The 13,254-nt window shown below is 42.1% G+C and overlaps 1 protein-coding gene across 7 annotated transcripts in view; it reads right to left on the bottom strand.

The window, feature by feature from the left end:
* LOC111148436 (SID1 transmembrane family member 1) overlaps positions 1-13,254 on the bottom strand; it is a 91,090-nt gene that overhangs the window by 59,129 nt on the left and 18,707 nt on the right. For all 7 annotated transcript variants that reach the window (XM_022505020.1, XM_022505015.1, XM_022505005.1 and 4 more), the window contains exon 2: positions 1,139-1,260. In XM_022505020.1, coding sequence (XP_022360728.1) covers positions 1,139-1,260 — 122 coding nt within the window. The remainder of the gene's footprint in view (positions 1-1,138; positions 1,261-13,254) is intronic.

Genomic DNA, 13,254 nt, shown 5'->3' on the forward strand with positions numbered 1-13,254 from the left:
GGAAAAACAAGCACAAATGAGAGAGAGACTTGGTGAACAAGCAAGGAAGAAAAGCAGATCTTATTTCATTTCTCTCCAAATTTGTTTTCGACTTCTTATATTATAAAATTTCAGAGTGGACCTACTGATAGTGATTTAGTCTGGGGCATAGGCTTGTGTGATGTCATAACAGGGACTCGAGGACTCTTCATGCTGACCATGACCACCCTCCGATGGTGTCTACATTATCTTACACCATCTTCCTCATTCAATGAAGAAAAAAATACCAAATTTTGAAGGGGAAACTGTGCTGATAGAACATCCAGTTGATTTCATATTCCCACTCTTTGAGCTTTTGCAAAATGGAACATAAAAAAAAAAGCCCCACAGCCCAAGTCAAGGCTATGAGAGTTACTATTGTTTCAATCGTCAAATTACTCAGCCACTAAAATGAGTTAACACCATGCTAGGTACCTATGTCTGAATGCCTTCTGTTTTTTTTTTCTTAGTAGTGCAATAGTAACTTATACAGTTTCTCCTACAAAAGTATAAACTACACAAGGGCAGGGATTTTGTTTTCCAATCCCCCCACCACTGTATCCCTAGTTTCTAGCACTTAGTAGCACTTAACTGCTATAGAATGAAGGAGGCACACTCTGTGGGCATTTTGAAGAATGGAGGTGTTACTCACTTACGCTGATTCCTGAACCCAGCCCTGTTCTCAGTGAATGATCCAGTAACCAAGAGCTACAGAATATTGTGGATAGAATGAAAATGCTAAACCTTCTTCCGGGTGCTACACATCTACATAGAGTGCTTGCTCATCTGAATTCAAAGAGTCAGAGTGCTTGGGTGGCTTGGTTGGTTGAGCATCTGACTCTTGATTTCAGCTCAGGTCTTGATCTCAAGGTTGTGAGTTCAAGCCCCACATTTGGCTCGATGCCTGGTGTACTTAAAAGACAAAAACAGAAGATGGAAACTGAACAGACCTGGACAGCTTGGGTTAATGTGTTATGAGTATTATTTGCACTTAGGATGCATGTGATGTCAACATTCCAGAAGACTGAGTTCCCCTTTTACTAGGGAAAACACCAAGTAAGGTCTAGGTCATTGAAAGAAAACAGGTGTAGCAAAATTGTCCAGGAGAAGATCTACTTACAGTCCTTGGAAGAGCAGAGGGACCTGCCAGGATAGCACCCCTTTCTGCTGGCGAACCACGACGAGAACTGGGTAGTCGAGGTTCTCTGAGGAACTATTCACATAGACCCGCACAGCGTTCACCTGTGAGCCAGGGCAGAAAGAGGGGTAAGGCAAATCACACACACACACACACACACACACACACACACACACACATCGTAGCTGCCACCTGACATGATCTTCAGTGAAACCAGATTCTGGAGGCTTCAAATGGTAGGCTTCTTTGGACAGTCAATCCAAGGTTTTGAGAATAAGCCCAGAAGAGAGAAAGAAAGATATTGATGTCTCTTCTCATTTGAATATAAATGCTACAGATACAAATATCTTCAAAAAAATTAAAAAAGACCTGCAAGCTCCTTAAATCATTCTGTGCTTCAAACCAAAATGTTATTGCCATGTTTTATTAAAGCCTAGCAGATGGCCTGGTGCTCCCCTAGCAACAGATACCACAGGGGCTGAGTATTTCTCTCTTTGCCCTGCTCCAAGGCATAAATCAGTCCCTGACACAAAATGCTTTTCTCCATCAGCAGCTCCACAGCTCCTTCTGAATACACAGATCAACCCCAGGGATTTAACACTATCATGGCTGTTTTAAGGACAGAAAATTGAGCTGTGGCCCTGGATCTAGATGGTTCTGGTGTTTCCCTTTATTTTGTGTAATACCATAGACTACATGGAAAGAACAAAATAGGAAAAAGATATGGTCAAAATGAAAAAGCAGAACTTGATCTTTCACATGAGATTTCCCCTCCTGCTGTATTAAAACCTTAGTGTTCCCTTGAAAGCTTCTTTATTAGGGAGAAGAACTGAAAGAAGAAAATCTTGCAGCTCTACATGTTCAAAATGGAAACAGAGGAAACAGAACCACGGGGGTATCATGTAACTACTATTTGGTTCTCTTACATCATTCTTCATTAAACAACTTTGCTTTTTTTTAATGTTGAAACAATCCAAGAGTAATTTATTAATTTGGTAAGAAGCACTTGTTCATGAAGGAACATTTTCTTGAGCCTAAGCTCTATATGTTTCCATGGAAATTAAGCTGCCCCTGATAACTACCAACATCCTACCTCTAGTGCAGACCTTTTCCCTAAATTCTGGATGTTCCATGAGCACCTCAAACTCTACCTGTCAGAAATGGAATCTATCACTCTCAACTTTAATTTCATCTGTATTTCCTTGCTTATTGAATGGCCTCACCAGGAAGCCATTTCATCTAATGAGAACCATTAGATGAGAGCCATCCTTGATTCCTACTTCTTTAGCCTTCTCAGTCAATAGGTCATAGAATTCTACTCCTTCTGTGTCCTTCATACTGTCTGTATCCAGACCTTCTCCTCCACCCACAATGATGTTCCCACCGTTCTCATCGTTCATCTTCTCATTGACAGGACCTCATCAAGTCTTCTTATTCCCAGGGCTATGCCCCTTCAGATGTCAGAGTCATCTAGGCATTGTCCTATATGGTTCTTTCCATAGTTTGGTGACCGTGGCCATTGCTGCTATAAATATTGGGGTACAGATGGCCCTTCTTTTCACTACATCTGAAAACTCTGGGAGTTTTCAGATTTACCCTAATACCTGGACTTGTAATTGGCATCTTAAGTGGGAGGTGGGCAATCTTATGGGGCTTAATCTTAACCTTAATCTTAACCTATGAGATCTGATGCTAAAACCAGGTAGAACTGAACTGAACTGCAGGGCACCCAGCTGGTATCACAGAATTACTTGATGTGTCGAAAACCCACACATCTAGTATCAGAAGTGTTTAGTGTGCGTAGAAGAAAATGGAAGTGAGTTTTTCCAATAGACAACTGCCAAGCATTTTTTTTATGTAGTCCAATTTATTTTATTTATTTTATTTTTTTTGTGGACAGTTCTTCTATCACTCTTTAAAATAGAGGTACAGGGATGCCTTGGTGGTTCAGTTGGTTAAGCATCTGTCTTTGGCTCAGGTCACGATCCCAGAGTCCTGGGATTGAGTCCAGCATTGGGTTCCTCCTTGCCTAGTGAGGGCCCTGCTACTGCCTCTGCCTGCCGTTTCCTCTGCTTGTGCATGTGCTCTCTCTCTCTCTCTCTGACAAATAAATAAATAAAATCTTTAAAAAAAATAAAATAGAGATATAATTCACATGCTGCACAACTCCCTCTTAAAGGGTATAATTCAATAGTTTTTAGTACATTTACAGAGCTGTACAACTAAAACCACTATCTAGTTCCAGAATATGTTCATCACTCCAAAAACAAGCCCTGTACCCATTAGCAGTCATTCCTCATTCCCTCCTTCCCTTAATCCCCGGTAACCAATAATCTAATTTTCGCCTCTTTGAATTTATCTATTCTTGACATTTCATACAAACTGTATATGTCCTTTTGTATTTGGCTTATTTCACTTAGCATAGTGTTTTCAAAATTCTTCCATTTTGTAGCATTTGTTTTTATTGCTAAATAATATTCCTTTGTATGCATGTATCACATTTTTTATGTATCCTTCAGTTAATGGACATTTTGGTTGTTGCCACTTTTTGGCTGTTGCAAACAATGCTGCTATGAACATTTATATACAAGTTTTGGTGTGAATATGTTTTCAATTCTTTTGAGTGTATACCTAGAAATAGAATTATTACAGGACATGGCAACTCTACGTGTAACTTTTTGAGGAGCTGACAAAATGTTTTCTAAAGAGATTCATCATTTTACATCCTAGCAATTTACATTACTGGTAACATATAGGGGTTTCAATTTCCCCACATCCTTGTCAATACTTGTTGCTATCTTCTTTTTTTTTTTTTTAATATTTTATTTATTTATTTGACAGAGAGAGAGAGAGAGATCACAAGCAGGCAGAGAGGTAGGCAGAGAGAGGTGGGGGTCGGGGAAGCAGGCTCCCTGCTGAGCAGAGAGCCCGATGTGGGGCTTGATCCCAGGACCCTGAGATCATGACCTGAGCCGAAGGCAGAGGCTTCACCCACTGAGCCACCTAGGTGCCCCTGTTTCTATCTTCTTGATCATTACTGTCCTAGTGGATGTGAAGTGGTATCTTGTTGTGAATCATACAGTATTTTAACTGTTTACCTGCCTGGCTCTTTTAGGGGGCTGCAAACTTCATCTCTGGTGTCTCTAGTGTTGACAAAATGCATGAGCTCAGAAGCAAGCTCACTTTTGCAGTTCATAATCCAAACACTCACTGGCATTATGCAGCACGTGGTTTTAGAGCACGCTTTTAGTCTGGCTTACATCCGTAGTAGTCAGAACTGAGGTAAAACCTAAGGAAAGCTGTAAACTAGGCAAGCTTCCTCTTTAGCTTGTCTGCCCTCTTTTCGGTTACCTAGGAATGCAGCTTCCTCTTCTCTTCTTAAGGTACTCAGTGCCAGAAGGGATTTCCCTCCACTTCCTCCCCCCACACTTTAAGACAGTGATTCTCAACTGTTAGTTTGCTTTCTGGCATTTGCATCCCTCAAGCCCACCCCTAGCATTTCCGATTCAGCAGATCAAGCACAGTACCTAAAAATATGCATGCTTACCAAGCCTGCTGTGGGGTTCTGAGGCACATGGATTAGAGCCTACACTTTGGGAAGTACTGATCCCACAAATCCAGCTAGTGGATGACCCCGTTTGTCAGCAACTTGCCAACTGCCCATTATTATGAAGTACACAACCATGACACCACCAAATGTCATGAGTGTGTCTGGAAGCTGGTATGTAATGGGGCTGAAACAGGGCCAGAAGGAAGGAGATCTGTAGGGAACACAACAGATACATCACAACGAGATTACCCCACTCCCTGCTCATTGCCACACCTAATTTTATTCCTTGTCTGGCTCTTATAATCCATTTACTTTTGTATTATATAGTAATGGTCTTACTAATTATAATAAAAACACTCAGAGATACTGACGTAATAAATTGCAGAAAAATATATTAGAGTAGGAGATAGAAGACACTGGGCAGCTTTTCGACACAAATAGATAATGCATTGCCCCCAGGAAAGGATAAAGAGTCCTGTTCAAATTTTGCTTTGCTTTTTCAGAGGCTAATGTGCAACTGAGAAAATTGGATTACATTTGCTACAGTGAAGTAAGCCCTGTAGAGGCAAAACTAAATGAAGGACAGAGTATGGACCATGCATGATCGTGATACCTTGTAACAGACCATTCTTTTCTTTTTTTAAAAGATTTTATTTATTTATTTGACAGAGAGAGAGAGAGAGAGAGAGAGAGAGAGACAGCAAGAGAGAACACAAGCAGGGGGAGTGGGGGAGGGAGAAGCAGGCTTTCCGCAGAGCAGGGAGCCTGATGCAGGACTCAATCCCAGGTCCCTGGGATCATGACCTGAGCTGAAGGCAGAGGCTTTAACCCACTGAGCCACCCAGGTCTCCCTCTGGAGACCATTCTTAAGAGCCAAGATTTCCCCTCCTGTGGCTTCTTCCTTTTGTCATGAGCATTTCATAGTCCCCCCAACCCTTATCCATGGGGGAGTATGTCCAAGACTGCCAGCAGTTGCCTGAAACTGCAGATAGTACCAAACCCTATATATATTTTTCCACACATACATACGTAGATGAAGTTTAATTTATACACTAGGCACAGTAAGAGATTAATAACAATACCTAGTAATAAAATATAATAATATATTATAATAAAAGTTATTGAATGTGCTCTCTCTCTCTCTCTCTGTCTCAAAATATCATACTATACTCACCCTTCTTCTTGTGATGATGTGAGAGGTTAAAATGCCTACATGATGAGATGAAGCAAGATGAGATGAAGTAAGATGAGAGATGTAGGCATTGCAACGTGGTATTAGGCTACTATTGACCTTTTGACATATGTCAGAAGGAGGATCATCTGCTTCTGGACTGTGGTTGTCCATGGGTAACTGAAATTGTGCAAAGTGAAATCACGGATAAGGGGGGACTGCTGTAAACATATCTACTTTCTATGTTCATTACAAGCAAGGAGTTGAGTTATAGCTAAGAGAGGAGAATTATTTAAGTACTTCCATTTCTGATATTATATAGACCACAATTATGAAAGGTCTTAAAGCTTCGAGACTCCCTTTTTAATCTTTTGGAATGTGTCAGCAGGGAAAAGTTCAAAATTCTCAGTAATATAATTCTGTTGCATAAAGAGGATGAGAACAAGTTTAATTTAAAATCTGGCTTGGTTTTGCTTAATTAATGAGACTGTAGGCTCTATTAGTTGGAACATCAGATTCTAAATCGGAGATTACTGGCTTCCATTATTAAGCATAGCACTGTTTTCCCGTGTGATCTTGAAAAACTGTGTCTCCCGGTAAAATAGCAAAATAGTATTTGCTTTTCCTAATGTGCACAGTTTTAGTGACTGTGTTACGTTCATTAGGTGTTCAGGTTATTTGGTCCTTCCTTCCTTCCCTCCCTCTTTCCACCCTTTCCTGCTGTCCTTCCATGCTCCCTCCATCACACATCAAACATTAAGTGAATTAAGAACTAAGAGGGATGCTGCGGGTACACTAAAGGCAGCCCTGCCCTTGAGGATCTTACGATCTAGTCGGAGAGACAAATGATGTTATTACCAACAGCATAATGTGATGATGTTGTGGTAGCAATGTGAGCAAGTGCTGTGGGTACACAGAGGACAAAGTGGCTACCCATGTGGGGGAGTTAGAAAAACAGCACAGTAGCTGGTCAGTCATTTCCCAAACTATAGTTAAGATGGACTTGTCCACATAGGTCCTTTCATTGCCTGCCTGGTGCACATGACCTTGACTCATTATAGAAACTTGTATTTGGGAAGGTGCTCAACAAGACCATCTAGTTCAAAGGTTCTATTTACAGACGAGGAGCCTAAGACACAGAGGTGACATGACTTCCCCACAGACACTCAGCTATGGAAGAATTATGCCTGGAAACCAAGCTTCTTGTATCCCAGTCTGCACACAATGCTTGGTCAGATCATGCTCTCACCATTATTTTGAATCCCTGACTCCACTAGACATCGCTATGGATATAGGCTTCTCCTAATACTTCACAGTGAAATCAAGAAACTATATAAATACCATGAATGAAGGAGAGAGACAAGCCACAGAATAAGATATGTTACCTGTACAAAAAAAAAAAAAAAGACAGACAAAATTTCAATATCTTGAATATGAAAAGAGTCTTTAAATCTCATAGAAATACCCAACCCAAGAGAAAAATAGGTAACTGCAGAGATGACAAATGACCAAAGAACACGGGAAAAGATGCTCAGTTCTTTACACTCATCAGAAAAGTAAAGCCTTAAAAGTGTGATAATCGCACATTTGCAAGGATGTGGAGAATCAGGAACTCTCGAATATCACTTATGAAAACGTTATTTAGTACAACCACTTCGGAGGGCAAGTTGGCCATCTCTACTAAAGCTGAAGATGAGTTCACATTACATCCCAGCGTCCCCACTAAGTTTATACCAAGAGGAACTCTCTTACATATGTACTGGGATGATGGACAAGAATGAAAGGAATAAGCTACAGTATGGACCAATACAGATCGCTCTGAAGATAAATTGAGGAAAAGAGCAGGCGGCTGAAGGATACATACTGCATGATCTCATTTACATAAACTTTGTAAACAAGCAAAACAAAACTATCCATCTATCTGTCATCCATCCGTAGTAAAATATACATACACAGAAGCAATAAACACCAAAATGAAGATAATTGTTTTCCAAAGCTTTGAAGGATCTGAAACTTTACCCCAGTTGCCACAGTTTCACTGATCCTATGGAAGACAGACTTCTGGGTTAGGGACAGAGGACCTTTATTCCTTTATTTCTTGTCACAGCAAGCAGCATGGCCATCAGCATGTTTGCGTCACTCCCTCTTGCTGCCCAGTACCAAGAAGATGATGTGAATGGGCCCAGATGGCTGCTTACATACATCAGTGGGTTGCAAGACAGAAGAGGAACCAAGAGCTTGGGAGCACATATCTTTTATAATTGGGCAGTAAGTCTGCATTACCTTTATTCCAGAGAGGGACACTGTCCCTACCAGCTGTTTGCTATACAAATATCCTAGAAATGATAGTGTTAGGAAAAAATTCAGTCAGTGTCTTCCCATAAGATGTGCAGAAATCAAGAGACCCATGAAAAACTGTCTCCCCCAAATGGTTACTTTGGAGGATGGAGGACATCCCAGGACAGTCTAGATTCTAGCTACTTTAGGATGAACTTTTTTTCTTTCAAAAAATATTTGACTCCCTGTCCTGTGCTGGGTATTTTCTGGCACAGGAGATATATTACTAAGCTATGTGGACATAGTCTGGCCCCACTGAGATCACAGGTTTGTACATGATATGCCAGTTGAATAAGGAATTGCATTAACATTCAAGTTCTTGTGGCCATGCATGGCTTAGGGTGGGGACAAATAGGGAATTCTAAATTGCCTTTTGTTTCTTAAGCTGAGTTGTCAGTACACAGGTGTTTGTTATGTTATTTTCTATACTTGTTTATATATCTAAAATATTACATTATAATAATAAAAAAGAAGCCATGATGCACTGGCCTTTGTGCTTTGCCCATTTCTGCACGACAGCCCTCATTTTATGTAGTCTTTTTGTTGTTCAGGGATGTGGCAAATGCTCAGTTTCCAAAACACTCTTATTGCTCTCCTGGTTTATCTCGCTATAGTCTATCCTTATTTTGGTGCTTGATCTGCTCATGCTAACTACATCACTTACTGTCTCTCTCTCCCTCCCGCTCTCTCAGCTAGCTGCAGAACCTTACATTGTCTTTGGTCTGATTAACGTGGCCCATGTCCCCACTGTTCTACCCTGGAAAAGAAATATGGTCAGGGACCCAGGTGGGGAGGTGCTAGCCTAGATTCTGCATTAGGTGTATTTGTTTCCTAGGGCTTCCCTAATAGAGTACCACAGACTGGGTGGCTTAAAACAACAGAACTGTACTCCCACACAGTCCCGCAGACCAGAAGTCTGAAATCAAGATGTCACCCAGGCCACACTCCCTCTGAAATTCTGGATAGAGTCCTTTCTTGCCTCAGCTCAGTTTTTGGTGATAACCATCAATGCTCAGTGCTCCTTGGCTTACCACTGCTTTGCTCTCATCTCTGCCTATTGTCACACGGTGTTCTCTCTGCGTGTCTCTGTTTCACATGCTGACCTCCCTTCTGTGCGTGTCTGTATGCAAACTTCCCTCTTCTTGTAAGGACTTGGGTCACACCGGCTTAGGGCTGTCCTCAACGACCTCCTCTTAGCTTGGTTACAGCTGCAAAAACTCTGTGTCCGGATAAGGCCACATCCATAGATTCCAGGGATTAGGACTTCAACGTATGTTTTGGGAGAACATAAATCAACCCAAACAACATTAGATTTGTAGGATTTTTGGGGCACCTGGGTGGCTCAGTGGGTTAAGCCGCTGCCTTCAGCTCAGGTCATGATCTCAGGGTCCTGGGATCGAGTCCCGCATCGGGCTCTCTGCTCAGCAGGGAGCCTGCTTCCCTCTCTCTCTCTCTCTCTGCCTGCCTCTCCGTCTACTTGTGATCTCTCTCTGTCAAATAAATAAATAAAATCTTTAAAAAAAAAAAGATTTGTAGGATTTTTAAGCAATAAAGTCATTCTCCAAGACTCTGAGCCTCTCCCAGACCATGAGCTTACCTACAGCTTGTACCCACTTGCCAAGACCCTTCATGCTGAACGAAGCAGGCCTTCTGGGAGGGGCTGTTCTGTGACTAGTAGGAAAAATGGCTGTTCCTGGGCAAAGGGGCCTTGCAGTTCTGAATCCCCTTCTTATTAGAGGCTAGAAAGTCCTATTAAATGGAGCATTCAGGGGCGCCTGGGTGGCTCAGTGGGTTAAAGCCTCTGCCTTTGGCTCGGGTCATGGTCTCAGGGTCCTGGGATGGAGCCCCACGTCAAGCCCCATGTCGGGCTCTCTGCTCAGCAGGGAGCCTGCTTCCACCGCACCCCCCCCCCACCTCTCTGCCTACTTGTGATCTCTCTCTCTCTGTGTCAAATAAATAAATAAAATCTTTAAAAATAAATAAATGAATGGAGCATTTATCCCCCAATTTTTATAATTACCATAAGGAGTGGAGTTAGTTCAATCAAAAGTTATACCTTTCTTTTTAAAGAGATAAACATTAAAATAATTCCTACAGTTATTGATGTGACTGTTTAAAATTCCCTCTGCCTGATTCGGCCTTATAAAACCACCTTCTGTAAATTTACACCATAACGAAGAAAAATATGTAGACCTAGATTTTATGTCTGGCACAACGTTACACTATCTGGGTGACCTTGAACTTAAATCACTTGAAATTAAATCACTTAAATTTTCTGGACCTCAGTTTCCTCAACTGTAGAATGGGAACAGTAACACCCAGACTATCCACCTCCGTAGAGTATGGGCAACAGTACCCTGTGACCCACAGAGCACCAGGCAGAGTGGAAGGCAGAGCTCTCCCACCTGCACTTGGGGTTAGGCAGTGCTTTTCCACTCCCACACATTCACCAATCAACCAGTTGTTGACGTGCGGAGACACACTTAGAAGCCCAAACACCCCTGGCAAAGGAGAAGGTTATATGGTCCATCTCACATAGGATATTCATTTCCTTTCCCAGTCTGGCTTACAGCTTTCCTGGAACAGCTCATTCATCTCATTGAAAAGAGCAGTTTACTCCTTGGGAGCTATTTATTCCCTATACTTTTAGATACTCAGCATTTTGCTTTCCAAACTCTTTCCTAAGGAGCATGCTTTACATACTTCAACTCGCCCATTTCATTATACACACAAATGCATCCATATAAACTTTCCTCTTTAGGTTTTTGATTGAAGTTTTGTATTAAACATTTCAATTCCCATAAAAGCATAGGAAAACATTAAAAAGAGGTATAATAATTGGCAGGCCCGGAGTATAGAACCAAACACAGGCTACATTCCAGCTACTTCGCGATGAACTTTGTTCATTCACTAAATATTTGACTTTCTGTCCCGTGCCAGGCATTGTTTTGGCACAGGAGGGACATTACCCAGTTATGTGGCTCTGGTCTGCCTTCACTGAGACCACAGGTCTGCCCATGGAATGCCCATTAAACAAAGAATGGCATTAATATCTAAGCTCCTGTGGTAGTGCATGACATAGATTTTCAGGGTGAGTATTTTCTTCAAGGATGAGTACAAGTTAACCAGAAAAATGCAGGGCAGAACAAGAGAAATGTCCTAACAAAAGGAACAGTGTAGTAGACATAGGGGAGGAGGGAGAGAGGGAGAGAAGGGGGAGAAATGAGAGAAAAGGCAAGAAGGAAGTTTGAAGAATTAAGAGAAAATCAGTTTGGCTGAAGTCGAAGGTGCGTGAAGGACTATGATAAATCCTGGGGAATCTTAAAGTCACATGAGAGGGGTTGGGCTTTACTCCAAGGGCAACAGAAAGCTTCTGGAGGGTTTTAAGTAGTGTTGCCCCATAGCCATGGCCATTGCTGGAAACCAGTGTGGCCTCTGTTGCCGCTAACAGCTGCTTCTCTACATCGCTGGCTCCCAAATTAAAGTGTGGGAAAGGCAGACATGATTGGTAGCACTGAGGCCACGTGCCATGCCTGAAATTGGGGTTAGTGTTTGTCCCTGTGTGTGTGTAAGCAGGTGCTGCTGTTCTACTTCGGTACAGGAAGGAGTTCTAGCTCCAGTGAAGACTCCTAAAATGAAGAATTCCCCAGAGATATAGGAATGGAGCTCATATGTTAGACAGTCAGAACATGGCCAAGCTCCACTACATTTGGAAAGCGTTTTATGTGCAACACCAAGACTGTCCTACAAAGTAATTGTTCCATAGCACGTACTTTGGGAAAGGCTGTCCTACATATTTTCTTCACAAGAACAGGTGGCAAGTCAAGTCTATCCCGAAGACCCTAACTTAACCTGACCCCACCGTTTAACACACATAAGTCTTATGGACTGCACTACCCAATTTTATACTGAATTATATAATCTTTTCATGGTTTGTAATAGTTGGTCATTGTTCCATGCATTTGTTTCATTTCTCTCTCTGAGACTTGTATTTGGAATCTGGCCCGTAGTATATACACTACAAATATTTACCATTATTATATGAATGGAAATAGTCTTCCTAATCTTGTAACTTTCAACAAGCCCTGAGAAAGCACCCCCAGGATGTTGGAGAAGTGGCTGTTCTTAACTCTTCTACAAATATTTCTTTCTCCCCATTCGTTTTCTTCTTGTGGGCTCCCTATTATGTTGATATCATAACCAGGTCATCTGTCCCAATTTCTTAATTTTTCTGTTGATACCCCTATATCTCTTTAGGTATGTCCTCCAGTTCTCTAATGCACTGTTCATTCTAATGTTCAACCCATTGCTGAGGTCTTCAGGTAAACAGTTTTATTTTCAACTCTGAGATTTCCAGTTGGCTCATCTCTATAACTGTGACCTACTTCATTTTAACGAAGCCTTATCTCTTTCACAATAGTCACTTTGCTTATTTTCAAATCTTATTCTTCCTGTTTATTAGTTGGACTACATCTGGTAAAGGCCGTCCAGGTTGATTTCTCTCATGTAGCTTTGTTCTGCCCATGTGTTATTTTCTCCTGTGAACTCAAACTTCTGAGAGTATCAGCTACCTGGGGTAGTACTGAGAACCCCAGCGAGTCGGTGCTAAATGGGAGGAGGGTCCAGGGTAGAAAGAGGGGCTGGAAGGAAAGCGCCCCCACCACAGTGTGGACAACCTCTGAGTTGACCACGTCCCCTTTCACCCTCACACAGGGGTCCAGTCTGCCCCCATCTCATTTTACTTCTACCCCGCTTCTCCCACCTGCACACTGTTTTTGCTCCCATTATAATCTGCTGGCCTATGCCTTATGAAGGGGGCGGTGGGGAAGGAGAGACTGCTCAGAGTCAGCAGGTCAACGGTCACAGTGGTTAACCTATGCACTCCAGCAGGCCCTCGCAGATGTGAGAACACATTGCCCAGCCAGCCTTGGCCTGGTGCTGCAGGTTTTCTCCCTCATAAGGGCGGTAAGGCAGGGCAGGTGGCAATCCACCTAGGCCAAACCGAAAGAGGCAAAGAAGCACAAGAAAAAAACTCTCCTC

This window comes from Enhydra lutris, unplaced genomic scaffold, assembly GCF_002288905.1.
Source record: "Enhydra lutris kenyoni isolate GAN:26980312 unplaced genomic scaffold, ASM228890v2 scaffoldscaffold2, whole genome shotgun sequence".
NCBI lineage: Eukaryota > Metazoa > Chordata > Mammalia > Carnivora > Mustelidae > Enhydra > Enhydra lutris.